This window comes from Suillus subalutaceus (assembly GCF_016647625.1).
Source record: "Suillus subalutaceus strain FC151 chromosome Unknown DFJ58scaffold_260, whole genome shotgun sequence".
Classification (NCBI taxonomy): domain Eukaryota; kingdom Fungi; phylum Basidiomycota; class Agaricomycetes; order Boletales; family Suillaceae; genus Suillus; species Suillus subalutaceus.
The window spans coordinates 16,221-32,513 of NW_024540509.1; the positions used below are offsets into that span (position 1 = coordinate 16,221).

The following is a 16,293-nucleotide window of genomic DNA, read 5'->3' on the forward strand; positions in this document are numbered from 1 at the left end:
ATCTTGGCTGACCTTGACCTCTGATTTCGTGATTCTACCGGTTTGTCAACCCCCGTCCTGCGACCCTGGCTATACGCTGCGTTCTACACGCCTTCGTCGCCTTGCTTTTAAAATCGCCTGCCCGTACGGTGTCTTTGGACTTGTTACCCTCGTGAAAATACACGCACTAATGATGACGATCTTGCTTACCTAATTAATTGACTTGTCCCGTCCGGCGCTCGTGTCTTGCCCCACACGTTCCATCTTTTCGGCTCGGCGATACTTCCCCAACTACTGCTATGTATCTTCTGCCTCTTCTGTCGTTTTCCGAATTTGCGCTCTCACGAATGCCACTACAGAACTGGAGCGTGTACACATTGTAAACGCCTGAAGGTACGTTATCTTTCTTTTTGCACTTCCATTCCATATATTCTGGTGCTATAATCTGATTGCTTACCAAATTCTCGTTCTCTTCTCCTATCTACAATGAATTGATATCCTTGCAATCTACGACACGATACATTTCGTCATGAATTCACGCTGTCTCCGGCCTACATCTGCTCCGAACGTGCCTTGGTGTCTGATGTCTGCCTCGACGAAAACTCGTGCCCTCACTTTCGGATCTCCTTTTGGACCACCGCTTCTCCTTCCGGGGCTGTTGTGGGTCCCTCGCACGGCATCATCGTTCTTCCCGCAACTGAATCTGTTAACCTCCGGTGATGGCTCGTAATTCTTCACACCTGCGGACTTCCATCCACATCTTCCGATTACTGCCAAACTCCTATTTCGCTGTTCGGCCCTATCCTCCACTCGGCACGACTCGAATGTGCGAACATACCCCGCACATTTGTGCACCGTGTTGCCGGCTCCTGGACCCTTTGATTGTCGGAACGTAACGTTCTCCTCCCGCATTCCTCATTTGGCATTTGGATGTCATGTGATTGCGATTGACTTCGATTGAACACATTCATTCGATCTGTAACATCGGTTTGCTGTTTCACTCGTCTCCGGTTGACATTACAGATGAAATGCGACTTTCCGGATGGGGCTAGTACATGCAAGCGTTGCGCAACCGGAGGGCACCCTTGCATCGTAGAGGGTCGTAAACCTAGGACAGCGCCAAAGTAAGTCTTTGACTTGTCCTTCTGATTTCAAAACGACGATCATCCTTCATTTTGGATGTCGTAACTTCTCGTTCTTTATTTGGAACCGGGGCTTGTCTTTGTACCGACTGTATTTTTTTACGCTTGTCTCGGCATGGGCTGGCCTTCCCGCTAAGTCAAATGGGATATGATTGAAGTCGAGCATGTATCCATATCTGGAGATCCAGGCCGGCCTCGAGACATCTTTCAATCTTTTCATTCTCGGTCGTCAATGTCCTCACAATTTCCGGTTCCGCTATTCTCTATCCGTCATTCACGTTTAGAACCAAGTACAAGTCGTGTCAGTCTTGCGTTTTGATTGTCTGTCATCGCACTTTCCTGGTTTCTATTTAAACCTGGTTGATTTTTGGTTGTCAGTCATTCCCGCTGTTTTGTTTCCGTTGACTGTTCTTCATATGCCCCGTTCGCGATCTTCATCTATTGATTCCTCTTCGTCTTTGTCGTCTTTGTCGTCTTCATCTTCTGATACTATGTCGTCCACGATGTCACAATACTCATATAACCCTCCCCGCGTTAGCAAACGAGAGTACCTCTTGGCTCAGATCCGTCACAAGGATCAGATCATAGAGTCTCTGTTGAAGCAGGTGGGTCGTTCGCCATGATGCTTCAACATATTCGTTCACTGACGTTCCTTGTCGAGCAGTTGCACAACCCTTACCTTGCGACGCCGCTTTCGGTTGCATCCTTCAAAGCAGCGACATCACCATCTGACAGTGACAACATGAACATTGTTGACTGGCTTGATCGTCTGCAGGCTAGTACCAAGCAACCAGGAATGGCCTCGCCCACCGACCCTAACTTCCTTCGTAACTTGCGCAACCCCTCTGCAGTTGTTGTGGATGATTCCGAGGATGACGATCCCGACGCTGAAGAGGGTCCCGTCGAAGAAGAGGACGTCGAGAAAGTCAGGAACTCACTCCCTGACGCTGCTGTGCCTATCGGGCTGCTCGCAAACTTGTCTTTAGATAAAGATAAAGACAAGGGTAAAGGTAGAGGTCGCCAAGGTGGTATCACTGGTGCAGGTAACTCGAAACCGGAAGACGACGATGACAATGTGGTGAGTAATGGCTGTTTCTCATGATGTCGACCCTGTGTTAATGACGGTAATTACTTGCAGGGTGTGGCCAATAAGGAGTACTTTTTGCCTGGTAAGATGCTGTCGTGGAACAATGATACATGCTGTTTCTAATGACCTAGTAGGTCCTGCCTCGAACTTGAATATCCGCAAAACCTTGGTGGAACAGCACACGCCGGAGATAGTTCTCCACGGACTCGTGAATAACACTGACGTTGAAAAGCTTTTCGATATGTAAGGTCACACAGCTCTTTACTTTCCTTCCGCTGACGCATGTCCGCCAACACAGATTCTGGAAGCAAATCAATGTAAGTGTATGCTTCTAAAGCTAGGAAGAAGCTGTAACTTACCTATCTTACAGCCATTCATTGGCCTCCTCGATCCCACGTTACATACATCTCAATCCATCTTCCAAAGGTGTCCCTTCTTGTTTACCGTTAGTACGTAACTATTCTCTTGACATCCTCTGATAAACGCCTGACTTGAAATGCAGTCTGTACTATTTCTTCGCGTTACTACAAGGAGAAGTCTGAGATCTATCCTGTTGCTATGCACTTTGCAAAACACTCCGCGGCTAACGCGCTTATCGACGGCTGGAAATCTGTCGAGTTATGTCAAGCTTACATTCTCATGAGCATTTATGCTGTCCCAGCTCGCAGGTGGGAGGAAGACAGAAGCTGGTTGTACACAGGACTTGCAGCGCGGTATGCAATATACCCTTCCTTTCATTTCTAGAACTTATCGGTGTCACTCTAGGATTGCTACAGACTTGAATTTGCATCAGGTCTCTACAACACAGCCCCAGACGGAGCGCCAGGAGCGAGAGATGTTGAATCGCACTCGCGTGTGGATGATATGTTTTAATATCGATAGATCAACTGCTACGCAGTTTGGCAAGCCCTCGACGATTAAGGAGGACTATATCACTCGTCATTCCGCAGACTGGTACAAACAATCTCGTTTCAGAGATAAGGTGTGTTCCAATATATCTTCTCGTCTCGGGTGCTGATCAGTTGTACTGAAGTTTGATATCCACCTATGCGCTTATTCAACGCTTCTTCGCATCGTGGGCCGGTTCCATGACGATATTTTCTCAGACCCCAGCTCTCCAACCGGTTTGAACAAGGTTTGCGCCCTTCATTGGCGTCGACTTCGTGACTAAACCGGCCTTGCAGGGTATCAACTTCCTTCAGGTTACGTTAGAACACGATCGTCATCTTACAAACTATTTTGAGGAATGGACCAGACGCTTTAATGAGGAATCTGACCCTGGAGGTATGATTTCATTCCAGAAGCAATGGTTAAACACGTGCTCATTCCTGTGCCTTAGATCCTGGAAGTGTATTCCGATGCACTCTGCTACCCTTGTAAGTTCTGTGTTTCAATCGTCTGCGAGACCAGCTGATGTGCCTCTAGCTTGGTCAGCTATTCACGTCTTGTCATGTACTCTTTCGGATTTCAACACGCCTTCCAACGAGGCATGGAGGCGAGTGACAACGTCTTTCTTGATAAGGTCAGTACTTGTGTGGCTCCGTATCCCAAGCCATCTTATTGAACTTTATACAGTGTTTCGACTCCGCAAAAGTGGTCATTAAGCAAATGATCGAAGTGCTGGCACCTAGTGGTCTCATGCGTGCTGCCCCTGATGGTAATATACTATTCTGATCGGTAACGTTCTCGGTCTCATTATATTCCAAGGTCACTTCGTCTTTGCGTCTTTCGCCTCTGCATTCATGCTCAAGGTAAAAGGTTACATATCCCATGTGGCGCTGTTCTCACCTCATTACTCAGCTTCTGCGTCCCGAGTTTGCTCAGCTGTTGACCCGCCAGATGGAGGACGAGATCTTTGAACTCATTGGCCGCCTGATCACGACGCTTCAAGATCTTGCCATTGATGAACGTCACACACCACGCCTATATGCTCGATTCCTTGCCAGCCTTCTTACGAGACATAGGAAAGGTGGAGGCTCTGTTGGTGGGCGTCTTCAACACGTTCCACCTCAAGGCCAAGTTTCTCGTCAACCTGAACCTCGTAGCTTCGCTTCGCAACCCTCGTCATCTTCAGGGACAAGATACGCTGGTGGACCAGCGCCAGGCATGTCACAGCAAGGACGCGATAATGATTCCATGCAGATGACTCTCAACCGAGGCACTTCAAGCTCTTCATCGCAGGCATCCACACCTCCTTCCGCGACTCCCATGATATATTCCGAAGCTACTTACTCTCGCGCTCAGTCGAACCATGGAGTTTTAGATAGCGATATGGATGTTGGAATGGCAGATGTGCTATCGGAGAGCGGGACATTGGCAGCTATGCATGCACTCAACGATGCCTGGTGGAGTAACATGATGATGCCAGGGTGTGTTCTGTGTCTATTCTTCTCTGCGACGTGACTGATCGTTTTCAAAGGTTCTCCTGGCCAGAAGGACCACACTTGAACGGCGTCGCAGAAGTTTACAATCACGGAATACCTGGCATCCACCCAAGCTTTGGAGGGTATACAGCTGAACCACAGCTAGCAATGTAACTTTTTCGTCCGTAGGACACTTGGTTATATGACGTCGTCAAGGGTCGGAAATTTCTCTTCTATTATTGATTGTTCTTTGGTTTCATACAGTACTACTGTATTCATGATCTTGCTTTCACTACCGTACACTGTACACTTGGTCATTCATGTTTTGTGTTTCAGAATCTTACACACGTAGACGACATTAGCAGCATCTCAAAATTGTCTTGACTCGAGCTTTAATAAGGCTTTGAAATATTGCCTTCAAGTTTTGCCCAAGTTATGTTAACTGATTCGGCGCCCATGGCGCGCTCGACAACTTGAACGGCTAACGCAACTGCTGCCGACCGGCAATCACATATAGGAACGTTTGAACTATGGCAATGTCGGGTTGAATCTCTGACCAGAAGCACGAATTGAAGGGATAAAAATACTTGGCAGGGTTAGCGCGGCATAACCCCGAGGACTGCATACTAGTAGTTCTAAACCCATGCAGCTTGCCAGTCCGAGTAGGACGCTCGCCGCAAGCTGTAAAATGCATCACGGAACTAAACTAGCACTTGATCATTAATTTCAAGTTGGACTCCTCTTCTGATCGCATTATTATTATCCTTTTTCCTCGCCTCTGGGCCTTGGCACGGCGGCCCATCGAGACTCCGGCTGATGGAATGTGCGCTTGGCTGAAGAAATAATTTCGGTCAGTTACTTGTCCCGTGAGCGCTCATTTCAATATTGACAAAACTCTGGAGGGGGGCAGTAATCCAGGGTTGCGAGTGATCAATTATGAAGCCCTGGACCATATCCGGGAAGTGCGGCTGAACGTTGCATATCATGCTGGGGATCCAGAATTCTTTTTCCGCTGCCAATATTATGGCGTGTCAGTATACGTTCTGCTTATCGCTCATGTACATTGTACGATCCCCTGTCCATGTCGACCCATATCTCCGATATGTCCGCTCTTTCTGGACCTCGACATGAGGCAGGAACGTTGTTAGTAACTCCTCCTCAAACAATGTCAAACAATGTCTTCTCATCCGTCCTAGGCCCTATTAATCAAAACACCGCATACCATCATGATGGTAATAAATAGTGGGCGTCTAACACTCGGCTCACATCTTGGTATGTCACGTCCTGGATGATACACAATCTTCGTGGGATATTGATCATCGATGTGTGACTCGCTGAGCCTAGGCTCTTGTTCCACCAAGGCGACGGGCAACAGGGCTTGTAGCACCACTGCAATCGCTCCGCTGTCGCGTTGTATTTCATGACATGTCCCTTGGTACTCATAACCGCCACGGGTCGCTAACAGTGCACATACCTCCCGAGCTCGTACCATCAATTCTACAACATCTTTCACCCACTCCTCCATCTCTACTCCCCAGACCGAAATTCATAGATAGGTCATGGCAACAGTATCGACACGATCTTCGTGCATTCATTCAGTTTGCGTTGGTCTGTCGAACTTGGTGTACTTTCACCCGCGAAATCATGTTGCACACCCTCATCGTCCCATGGCGGGATGAGAGTATTCTCCAGCTGTGTTCAATTCTGCGGAAATTTGGCTCCCATTCGCGCATCATGATAATCTTTACAATGGACGCAGGCGATTCAGCACGGCTATTGAACCGCAATAATTTTTGCGCTGCCTTGGACGGTTGCTTCAGTTCGATGCCGCAAATTGCGAAAGTGGAAATTTACGGCGCCATGGACAAGATATTTGGTCATTCATTGCCAACTAAAGTTGGGCGCTTTGACTTCCTGTCGTTGCGCTCTCTTAAACTGGTGGGAAGTGTGGGGCGCAGTGGAAAATCACTCATTCATGCTCTAGGGCGCGCTGCGCCGTTCCTGGAAACCTTGGAGATAATGTATTTCGAGACATGGCCATTTGACCATTCACTCCCTACCTCACTGGGAAAACTCCGCAGCCTCATCTTGCATTGCACCTACTTATCAGTCCCAGGGGTCATCGACCTTCTTCGTGGACCTGATGAGGATGCAAGCAGTGCGCAAGTCCTGCAGAAGCTTGTCATCATCCCAAGTCGCCTTCAAAGTATCCCTCCACCAGATATCACGCCTCTGCTCACATTCGACTCGACCGGCGAGCGTCTTCGATTTTTAATGATACACATGCTTGATCCGTGCCGTTCACTGGAATGTTGCCCTGCTCTCGAGACATTCATTTACGTATCTCCGACGACTTCAAACATATTTCCGTTTTTACCTCGCACGCTTCGCCGGCTTGCCATTTCAGCAATGTTGCTGTCTCCTTCGGATCGTTTTGTCGCATATATCTCATCCGAGAATGCACGAAACCTGTTGCATCTTGCCGTAGCTCTCAAGGATGATGCCGATTTGGCGTTTGCGACTACGAGCGAGCCGTTCGTTAGTGTCACGGAGGCTTGCAAAGATGCTGGAGTGTCGCTGACCTGGATGGTTCCGGGTATGTTAGGGCTGGGTCTTGAGGGGTGGGATGATGTCGCAGAGTTGTTCCAGACCGTCCAATCCTTGCCAAGGGGTAGGCTCAAGATTGTCTGATGATCTTATGTGCAATCTATACCAGCTATTTATTGTCGAATTAAATTGGTACTAGTTGGTCTTTATTTCTATTCAAAAAGTTATAATGCTTCAACTCTAGCCGGTTTGTCGCTTGCGTTGAATTTTCAATAGGCATAATTTTTCCCTATACCAAACTATGGGACCAGGACCGTCGACGCCCATACGTATAAGTTGATTTTGTCCTTGTTTGTATCCGGCTCAAGCATCTTATCACCGCATTCATGCTTATCCTCACATTCCGAGTCCGAGTCTTGGGCGGCCCGAGTTAATTCAGCATGGATGAATGTTGATCTTTCAAGTGAGAAAGCAGCTCAGACGTCGTGACACAACTGAAGCGAGGGCAGTACGGATTCTTGCGGAGTTTCCATCGTTCTGTACAGTACTTCCAAAGCAAGATGGAAGAATATGTAAGATAGGTATTATTGCCGTCCCCGAGAGAAGCATTGATACACATGAGAAATGAGCGGGCAAGTAAGTATTCAGCAGCGTATGAACGGAACACCTGTGACACGTTGTGTCTCACCGTTTTAACTGGAGAAAGGAGAGAAAATCATAAAGAAAAAGATATCTCGCAAAAGATAGAAACATTGAGCATGAGGATGCCTTGGAAAGAGGCAAATCATAATGGGACCACGAAGGCGATTGGTCATAGCTTAAGCTCGGTAAGAACTCTCCGGGCAAGCATCTGGTATTGCCAGCCATCACCACCAGCCCTCCGGAACTGTATGCCGTGGAGTGGCAGCCAAGGAACCTAGGGGAAAGTCTGTCAGATGTTCGAGACGATGACGAGGAGGAATATCCTACCTTAATAATGTTAATTTCGAAACGGACTGATAGCGAACTGGCACCGATAGATTCGAATACTTCACGATCGACTTCACCGGTAGGCAAAGGTGCCGGCCGCGGAGTGTGCGGCTGTGGCGTAGCAGCAAAATCACGAGGTATGGGCGGTAAGACCTTGCCTTTTACCGGTGTTTGCGAGCGGAATGGATCACGCTGTTCTTCATGAGGTGTCCCTGGCACAGGTACGTTGGCTTCCAGATGCCGAGAATTGTCCGCCATAATGGTGTGGGTATTAGAGGATACATTGAAGAATGAAGACGATCCACTGCTGGGAGTGGCGCTTAATGCAGTCCCGATCGACGGCCTGTGAGGGAGCTCTTTCTCCAAGGGAGCCTCGTGCTCTTTTTCCTTCATGCTCTCCCTTTCCCTTTCCCGTTCCTTAGACTTCATACCAAAAGACATCTTCGACGCTTTCTTCACAAGCGATCGAGGCGTAATTCCAGTTTCGTTAGAGCCATTAGAAGCAGTTCTGCGGTGATGACTAGAGCGTCCTTGGACCTGAGTTGATTCGGGGACAGATGAAATGTCAATGGAGGGTACATGGATGCACTCAAAGCCACCCCGTGTCTCCCGATATTGAACTTGCATTCGGTCCAGAACCTTCTTAATATCAGCCTTGAGCACTGATGGAGGTTTTGTAGAAGTAGTCGCAACACTGTCGCACATGTCAGCACTGTCCAAATAAACACAAGATTCGCGCTCACCTGAACAGCCCCTTAAGATGCACAGGCTTGAATTCCTTGTCACTGTGGTGTCCACTCTGCTCATCCTTGAAGCCATCGTCCTGATCAACTGCCTCCTGCTCAACATTCTCCTCCACCTTCTCAGTGTGTCCAAAGCCACTCAAGCCAGTTGGACGTCCGCTGCTCGTCCCGTAACCAGTCGATGGCCGACGGTGTCGTCCGATGGTGCCACCGATACTAGGGAGCAAAGCTCCACCAGTGCTACTCCGGCGCTCGTGCCGCATCTGACGACCTTGTGGGTCAAGGATCGTGGCAGCTCGTCTGTGCACGTTTCCAAGAGGCTGGCTCTGGCTAGTAGTAATAGGCTGAGGGGCAACGATGGAGGATCTGCGTACATCAACATCCGCGCCCTGCTTCCAAGACGATTCAGCAGCTTTCTCGCCATCATCTCCCGATGATCGCAATGGCACGCCGCCTAACATCGTCGCTCGTTTGCTGATATTCCGTTTATTATCATCGCCCTTCCCAACCAGAAGCGTACCAAACTTGCGCACGAGCGTTGCGCCAGCTGACAACGGACTGTCGTGTGTGTGTGCACGATCCCCCGCGGACAGAACCTTATCCTGCTCCGTAAACTCGTCCTCCAGACCAGCCGAATGAGGGCCCTGCTCCTCGCCATGCTCGTCTACACGACTTTCGCCACTAACAAACCCTCCACCCCATGCACGGAGTGCAGTTGGCCGCTGGCTCATGCTGTGGCTGCGTCGATGAGTGGACGCAGGTGGAGCACGCGGAAGTGCTGTCGTTGGCCCTGGTGTTGGCGTGGGTGGTTGGGAAATTTCGACATGCTTCGTAGTAGGTGGAGGCAGCCCCGAGTCACGCGCTCTCACTTGCCCGTGGAATGCAGCAGAGGTCGGGGAAGCCGCTGCGGATGCTGCATCATAGGACATGTCGGAGTAGTGCGACGTCTCAGGCGCGGGAAAGCGCGGGAGAGGCATGCCGTAGTCTGCTTTAGCAGATGCAGAGGTGGCAAGCTGCTGTTGCTCCTTCTTGACAGGAGCAGGTTGAGTGAGGGTCTTAGCCGGGTAAGGAGGTAGTGCAGAAGCGTCAGCGGCGGATGCATTGGCTGCGGTGGCCGATTGAATGGAGAGCTGGGAGCTAGCAAAGCGCCCGGGACCATAGACACGTTCGCGCTCCAACTTCTCGCGGGAGAGGTAATACATTGTAACCAGTGGATGGAATCCCTGCGTTGGGTCGAGGGGGTCGCGCGCGCCATCGCCGATTGACAGAAGTGACTGAGAGGTGGGAGGCGAGTGAGAAGGAGTAGTGGGCGGCGATGAGGAAGGGGAGAACAGCTTGCGGCGATAAAAGTCAAACCCGGAAAAACGTTTCGATTTCTTTGAAGGGCTCATCGTAGACTCATTCTTGTGCGCATTCGTGGCCGATCCATCGAAGGATATAGCAAGTGAAGAGTTAGAGAACTCCAAACGGTGGTTTGAGCCATTGCGACCACCGCGCTTGCGGTCCCATGCCTGGACCGCGCGGACATAACCGTCAGATTCGAGCACCTTTCGGAGGTTTCGTTCGATTTCCTCATCAGTTCCAAATTCGAAGCCTTTCATGCCTTTGATGACTTGCTTATCAAGGTCATCGGGTCGGAGCGGGTCTCGGTGTACCATGTGTGAGTCAGGGGGACCACTGAAGCCGCGAGTCATCCATGGATGCTCAAGTACCTCGGTCAGTGAGGCACGCGCAGCGGGGTTAGTGACAAGCATTCGGGAGAGTAAGTGCTTGCATTCTGGAGAATCGATTAGTGAGCAACATACTTCACAATACAATTTGGACGCACCTGCGCTTAACCACACAGGATACTCGACCAGCCCGCGCTTAATTTTGGCATGCAGTGCTGGCATGCTCTGATCGTCGAAAGGCACTTTGCCGCATACGAGCACGTACAGGACAACTCCAAAACTCCATACATCAACCTCTGGTCCTATGTAGACCTTCGCATTAAGGAGCTCAGGAGCCGCAAAGTATAGCGAACCACAAAAGGTCGACAGAGTGGAGGAAGGGTCGTAGAGATTAGACAGGCCAAAGTCGATGATCTTGATGTTACCTGTTTCAGATATGAGGATGTTTTCGATTTTGAGATCTGCGAGAAAGACAATGAGAATGTGAGACAATCCGGATACAGCAACCACGGACCTCGATGAACCACATTGTTTCGATGGCAGTAATCTAGCGCACTTCCTATCTGACGAGCGAACTTGCGAGCGACACGTTCCCGCAACCGACCGTGACTGATAATGTAGTCGAGCATCTGGCCACCGTTCACATATTCGAATACCATGTAATAATGATGTTGATGGACGATCATCTCACGCATGCCGCAGATGTATGGGTGATGGAGAAGCATAGAGAGGGCAGCTTCACGGAGAGTGCGTATCTCTTTCGAGGCATCTTTTGAGGCCTGCTTTGCGACTGCTTCTGGAGTTGCATTTGAACCATTTGGCTGGGAAGCCTGCGGATACACTCGGGGGAGGATTTTGACGGCGAGCTACGAACAATCAGGTATTTGAACGATAATTCATGTTCGATACGAACGTAGCACGCACCTTCTCTTCCGTGACATTGTGAATAGCCAACTTGACCTTTCCCATACTGCCAGCCCCAAGCGTCTTGGTCAAGGTATAATCACCAAGGATGCGGTTTGAGCTTCGACCCTGCTTGCTAGTTGAACCATCTCTGATCTGACGGTGTTTTGAGTCTGTAGTCTGCTGCCTTTCGCGGTCTGAAGAACTTGACATTGAAGTTGTGGTAGCAGTGAATGCTTGTGGAGGCAATGAAACTGGGCGGGGCCTGTGAGACGTGGCCTGCGGCCTTGGAGAGGGTAAAGGGCGTGGAATAGCAGTATTTTGCGTCGTGGTCACCGTCCTAAAGGTTGTTGTAGCTGTTGTTGACGGTGTTAAAGTATGTGACCTTGCTGGTGGAGGTGATGAAAGAAGCTGTGGCTGATGAGCCGAAGGTGGTTGCGTGATGGCCATATCAAACTCATAAGTTCTTGCGTGCGACGGCGTAACCAAACCAGATTCTTCAGGCACCTGTCCTAGCGGCGCTGCCATAGACGACGGGTAGAATGCTGCCATGAACGTCTCTAACGTTAACCAAGGACTTTCAAAGGCAGGGCAGTGCTCGCTAGTTATTAGTAAAACCGCCTCCAAATCAATGTTTTAAAATCAGTCAGGGCGGTCGAGCGTCTATGTTCGCAAACGGAGATTTGCTCCCAGTTGATAATCCGAACCCAGATTTTCTCATGTATGTCTCATCAGGTCTCATCTTAATCCCCTAAGGTGAAAACGATCCATGTCCTTCTTCCTCATTCAGAACTTGCAAAACGTGGATATTGAAATGGCTGAGGCCGTGTAATACATTGCTAGTGCAGAGGTAACGATGCCAACCACTATGGCAAGGCACTAGAATCATAGCCCAGATACGCGCATGGGGAAGCAAGGATAACAATTACCGCAAGAAGCTCACCTAGTACTCTCAGGCTGTCGAAGCGCAGAAATAGCATATGTATTAATAAGACTCACTCTTTGCAAATAATGGATTATCAGAAGCAGTCCTTCTACCGCAGGAGTTAATAAACACCGATTATTACTTCTGACTGTCAGATAACCATATCACTGGATGGTGATTGAACATAGGCCAAGGAGGCAGGACAACCTATAGCAAAAGTATGAATTGATTGGGTACATGAACGACTCGCCAAATAAACTCACCAGAGACAGCGCTACAGTACAGAGTGCAAACGTACTCATTGTTATCATGAGAGAGCTGAAGGCAAACCCAATCACAAAAGAGAGGAACTGCCAGAAGAGATCTAATTGGTTAAACGCAGCGACGGTGAAGGGTACGTACCGTGCTAGTAATGAGTACCACGCGAACAATATCGTCCGCCGTTTTTTGCCCTTTGAAGTCCTGAATTGTTATATGGTCAGCTCCGTCCCGAAGAACCAAAAAAGCACACCCGCTATTCTGCCTTCCACTAGCTCCTGTATGGTCATGACTGTTGTCTAGAAAGTGCAATAATGCATATGCAGGTGAAAGTGACACGACTTGCGTGGGAATATGTTGCCTATCTCGAAAGGACTTGGTTGCATGTGGGCCCCGGATCATCATCAGGCAAAACTATCACGCTCCCGTATCATAGGCCATCGACTCGATGCCAGCGCTAATTATAACAAGAGAAACATATACACGGCTTAAATAATTACCCTCCTCCGCACTGCCAGGAACTCAAGATCCATTCATCTACTAGGACCTGACTGAGGAAGCCGTTCAAGTCAGGTACGGCCTTAATGAATTGCATCTTTAACCAAGTCTTTAACATGGGCTACGGCGCTCGGCCTTGTCCTGCCGTCGGCGCCGAACTGCTACAATACTCCAGGGGTCTGAGTGAGTATCACTGTTACGTCCGTTTGAGATCACTCGTGTCAAACAGCACATCGCACTTTTAGCAGCAAGCATACTTATATAGATATATGAGGGCCTTCTAGTCTAGTGTGGTACATAACTGATACTCTGTCCAAACGCAAATCGCCGTCCATTGGATACTGTACAAAACAAAGGAGATTCCACAACAATTCGTCAGCCTTTTGCTAAACAATGATGCTCCTTTTTACTTGAGCGACTCCGGGTCACTCTGGGCCAACTCCGAGTCGGGATTGTCTGATCGTTCCGCGTCCTCGCGTGTGTGTGTGTTTTTTACCAATAATACCGAGGTCTTTCAACCCAAAGATGACGATGACGATGCCCAAAAGTGTCGATGCGAAACAAGTCCACCCAGCTGCTCGGAAACCGACCATCAAGACTTCTGGCGACTGGGCATCGAGGTCTGGATGCTCGTTGTTGTATGTTTTGGACACGGAATCCGCGATCTCAGACGTCACTGCAAGTCCGAGTGCTGTAGCAAGCTGCTCACAAAAAAGCTCAGCGAAACAAAATGAGCTGAGGAGAGATAAAATCCCCTACTCTTGTGGTAACGCTGAAAATGCCACCTGCAAGGGATTGCGAATCTTCATCGAGCGATACAACAATTTGTTGGTTCCCTAATGGATACACGATAACCACCCCAGCTGCAGCAATATCAGCCTCTTTTCACTGAGAGAAGAAATAACGTACCAATGGTGATCATCATAAAAAATGCCATGTACCAGTAGTCGAGATCCGGGTTTATCAAAGCGAAGATTGCGCTTGACGCCTTCCCAAGATTGAACATTTATTCTCAGTTGAGGTTGAATCACTTACTAAGCTGACGAGCAAACTGATCAACATTAAGATCTGTGCAGGCACGCGGGCAACACAATATCCTGCTACGATGCTAGGAAGCGCTCCAGCGATAGCCATGGGTATGAACCGAAGAGAGGTTTGCAATGGATCCAGCAGTTGTACCTGTTGGAAGCTGAAGACCATCAGTGGTCAATGAAGATGAATTGATTGAAATAGATCAGCATACTATAGTGTGAAGAAATAATTTAGAGTATCGAAACTAAACCTGCAAGGAACATGAGTGACTAAGAGACCGATCCCTCGGAAATACACGCACCAACCAAAAAATACCACGCCAACGAGGGGACCCAACTTTGCTCTAGGCTGCTTCCAGATGCTCAGAGGTACGAGAACGGACATGTTTCTTGATTCCCTCCAGTGCTCGAAGAAGACGAATGCGACCAGCAAAACGATGGACACGAGGAATAGGCTAAGTACCTGGGGAGCCAACCAACCCTTTTGAGCACTTGTGGAGTCGCTCGAATTCAGTTCAGTGACGCCTGCTGCGAAATGTAGGGCGTGTTCTTACGAGAGGCTGAATGTTAGAAGGCCAAGGCCAGTTGTGCTTAGCACAGCGCCACCCCAGTCTAAACCTTTGTTATAACGCCGATTTGAGTGATCTTTTGGAAATACCACGAGAGCAAGACAAACGAAGAAAACAGCAAGACCGGCTTGAATACAGAACAATGAACGCCATGTGGCGCGACTTTCAGTCAAAAGACCGCCTTCAAAGTTAAATGAATTGTCCATCAGAAATGTTGCTACGCAAAACTTACTAGCAATAATGCCCAGAATAAAACCCACAGGCGATCCAACACCCAGTGCGCTGAAGGCCTTGTTCCTGTTTTCTCCTGGTGGAAAATATGACGAACATAATCCAATCGCAGCGGGAGTGTTGGCAGCCGATCCTATTCCCAAGAGCGCCATATCTACGATGAAAACATCTGAACTTGGAACGAAGGCCGTTGCAAGACTCCTGGTGTGAATTTTGTAATTTAAAAATTCAAAAATTCAAAATTGACTACTGACCAAATCGCGAACCATAGAGACCCAACCAGGAACATGAAGCGGCCTCCAAATATGTCCCCCAGTCTTCCGCAGAATAAAAGCAAGCCGCCAAATGACAAACTATTTAACGATATCAGTGCCTCACAGTTGTGGCGCAATTCTTGTAGGGACGTACGAATTCACATTAACCGGCCAGTAAAGGTTACCCTAGACACATGGATATCGTGTTAGAGCAGTGTGCGTGTAATATGAAACAAACCTCTTGGAAATTAAGGTCTCTTCCAATAGTGGGAAGTGCAACTGTGACAGCGCCGACGAGGAAAACCTTGGTTCCACATCGAGTTTATGAATTGGAGACATTCCAGAAAACAGTTGTTCATACTTACATTCAGAGTTGTGACACCACAAAGGGCAATGATAAATGCAATATCCCGTGCACTCAAGCCCATGATCTGGCACTCCAAGTCAAGTTGTGGAGGACAACTGTGGTATTAGAATTCCGTTTAGGCTTCACACCAGCATATAAATATCTATGTACGATGCGAAGGTACGTCAGCTTTTAGTGTCAGCCTTTAGTAAGTCGTATATCCTACCTTCCGCACGGATCCTGAAATTCCACCATTTGATGATAAATCTTCTGTGATACCAGGAGATCGGTACCACCAGGATCTGCGCGGGTAGGTGGTCCGTTTCACCTGTTAAACTGTTGGAGAAACGGCGTAAGTGAAGGTCAGGTAGTTCTGTATCATCGTCTGTTTCAGACTCCAAACCAGAAAATGGCGCTCGGCCGCACCGACTCCCGTTTGAATCACCCTCCTTGCAAGACTATACATAGTCTCGCATAGTGACTGACATATGTCTTGGGGGAACTCGCCACAGGTCGAGCGCTTGATGGTATGTTGCATGTACTATATGATGCGGATGATACTCCTAATGAAATAAAAATGACAGTCAGCTCCTGGCACAACGACATGTAGGTGACTCCATCTGTGAACCATCGCTTCTCCAAAGAAGCATAAGTCGCAGATTGCAGTTATCCGTTTTAGATCACTACATTTTAGGAGCAGGCAGAATGAATAACCGCCCGTTTTGAACACCAATACGGGTACGAAATATGCAATAGCTGTACTGCGTAACCACTAGGT

The 16,293-nt window shown here is 48.7% G+C and overlaps 5 protein-coding genes across 5 annotated transcripts; 2 read left to right on the plus strand and 3 right to left on the minus strand.

The window, feature by feature from the left end:
- Nucleotides 1-1,364: 1,364 nt before the first annotated feature.
- Nucleotides 1,365-4,997, plus strand: DFJ58DRAFT_822927 (fungal-specific transcription factor domain-containing protein). The gene is made up of 16 exons (XM_041392085.1): nt 1,365-1,726; nt 1,786-2,199; nt 2,260-2,290; nt 2,343-2,451; nt 2,507-2,525; nt 2,579-2,657; nt 2,711-2,921; nt 2,974-3,190; nt 3,242-3,343; nt 3,393-3,492; nt 3,548-3,584; nt 3,634-3,730; nt 3,784-3,865; nt 3,916-3,959; nt 4,009-4,577; nt 4,628-4,997. The coding sequence occupies exons 1-16, from the start codon at nt 1,538-1,540 to the stop codon at nt 4,743-4,745; spliced, it is 2,418 nt and encodes an 805-aa protein (XP_041235845.1). The 5' UTR covers nt 1,365-1,537; the 3' UTR covers nt 4,746-4,997.
- Nucleotides 4,998-5,752: 755 nt separating this feature from the next.
- On the plus strand, nt 5,753-7,405 carry DFJ58DRAFT_822929 (uncharacterized protein). The gene has a single exon (XM_041392086.1). It carries the CDS (start codon nt 5,997-5,999, stop codon nt 7,260-7,262), a length of 1,266 nt encoding a protein of 421 aa, XP_041235846.1. The 5' UTR covers nt 5,753-5,996; the 3' UTR covers nt 7,263-7,405.
- A 296-nt stretch (nt 7,406-7,701) lies between these two features.
- DFJ58DRAFT_822931 (uncharacterized protein) lies at nt 7,702-12,008 on the minus strand. Its single transcript, XM_041392087.1, has 6 exons — nt 11,425-12,008; nt 11,015-11,366; nt 10,659-10,961; nt 8,831-10,607; nt 8,088-8,781; nt 7,702-8,034 (listed from the first exon to the last, which is right to left on the minus strand). Exons 1-6 carry the CDS (start codon nt 11,953-11,955, stop codon nt 7,930-7,932), a joined length of 3,762 nt encoding a protein of 1,253 aa, XP_041235847.1. The 5' UTR covers nt 11,956-12,008; the 3' UTR covers nt 7,702-7,929.
- Nucleotides 12,009-12,159: 151 nt separating this feature from the next.
- Nucleotides 12,160-12,973, minus strand: DFJ58DRAFT_822934 (microsomal signal peptidase 12 kDa subunit). Its single transcript, XM_041392088.1, has 4 exons — nt 12,844-12,973; nt 12,731-12,790; nt 12,592-12,678; nt 12,160-12,535 (listed from the first exon to the last, which is right to left on the minus strand). The coding sequence occupies exons 1-4, from the start codon at nt 12,874-12,876 to the stop codon at nt 12,467-12,469; spliced, it is 249 nt and encodes an 82-aa protein (XP_041235848.1). The 5' UTR covers nt 12,877-12,973; the 3' UTR covers nt 12,160-12,466.
- Nucleotides 12,974-13,329: 356 nt separating this feature from the next.
- On the minus strand, nt 13,330-15,989 carry DFJ58DRAFT_822937 (major facilitator superfamily domain-containing protein). The gene is made up of 13 exons (XM_041392089.1): nt 15,742-15,989; nt 15,535-15,678; nt 15,408-15,473; nt 15,324-15,355; nt 15,170-15,268; nt 14,917-15,116; nt 14,670-14,865; nt 14,418-14,618; nt 14,328-14,366; nt 14,120-14,273; nt 13,994-14,072; nt 13,844-13,947; nt 13,330-13,785 (listed from the first exon to the last, which is right to left on the minus strand). The coding sequence occupies exons 2-13, from the start codon at nt 15,595-15,597 to the stop codon at nt 13,510-13,512; spliced, it is 1,509 nt and encodes a 502-aa protein (XP_041235849.1). The 5' UTR covers nt 15,598-15,678; nt 15,742-15,989; the 3' UTR covers nt 13,330-13,509.
- Between the last annotated feature and the right edge of the window lie 304 nt (nt 15,990-16,293).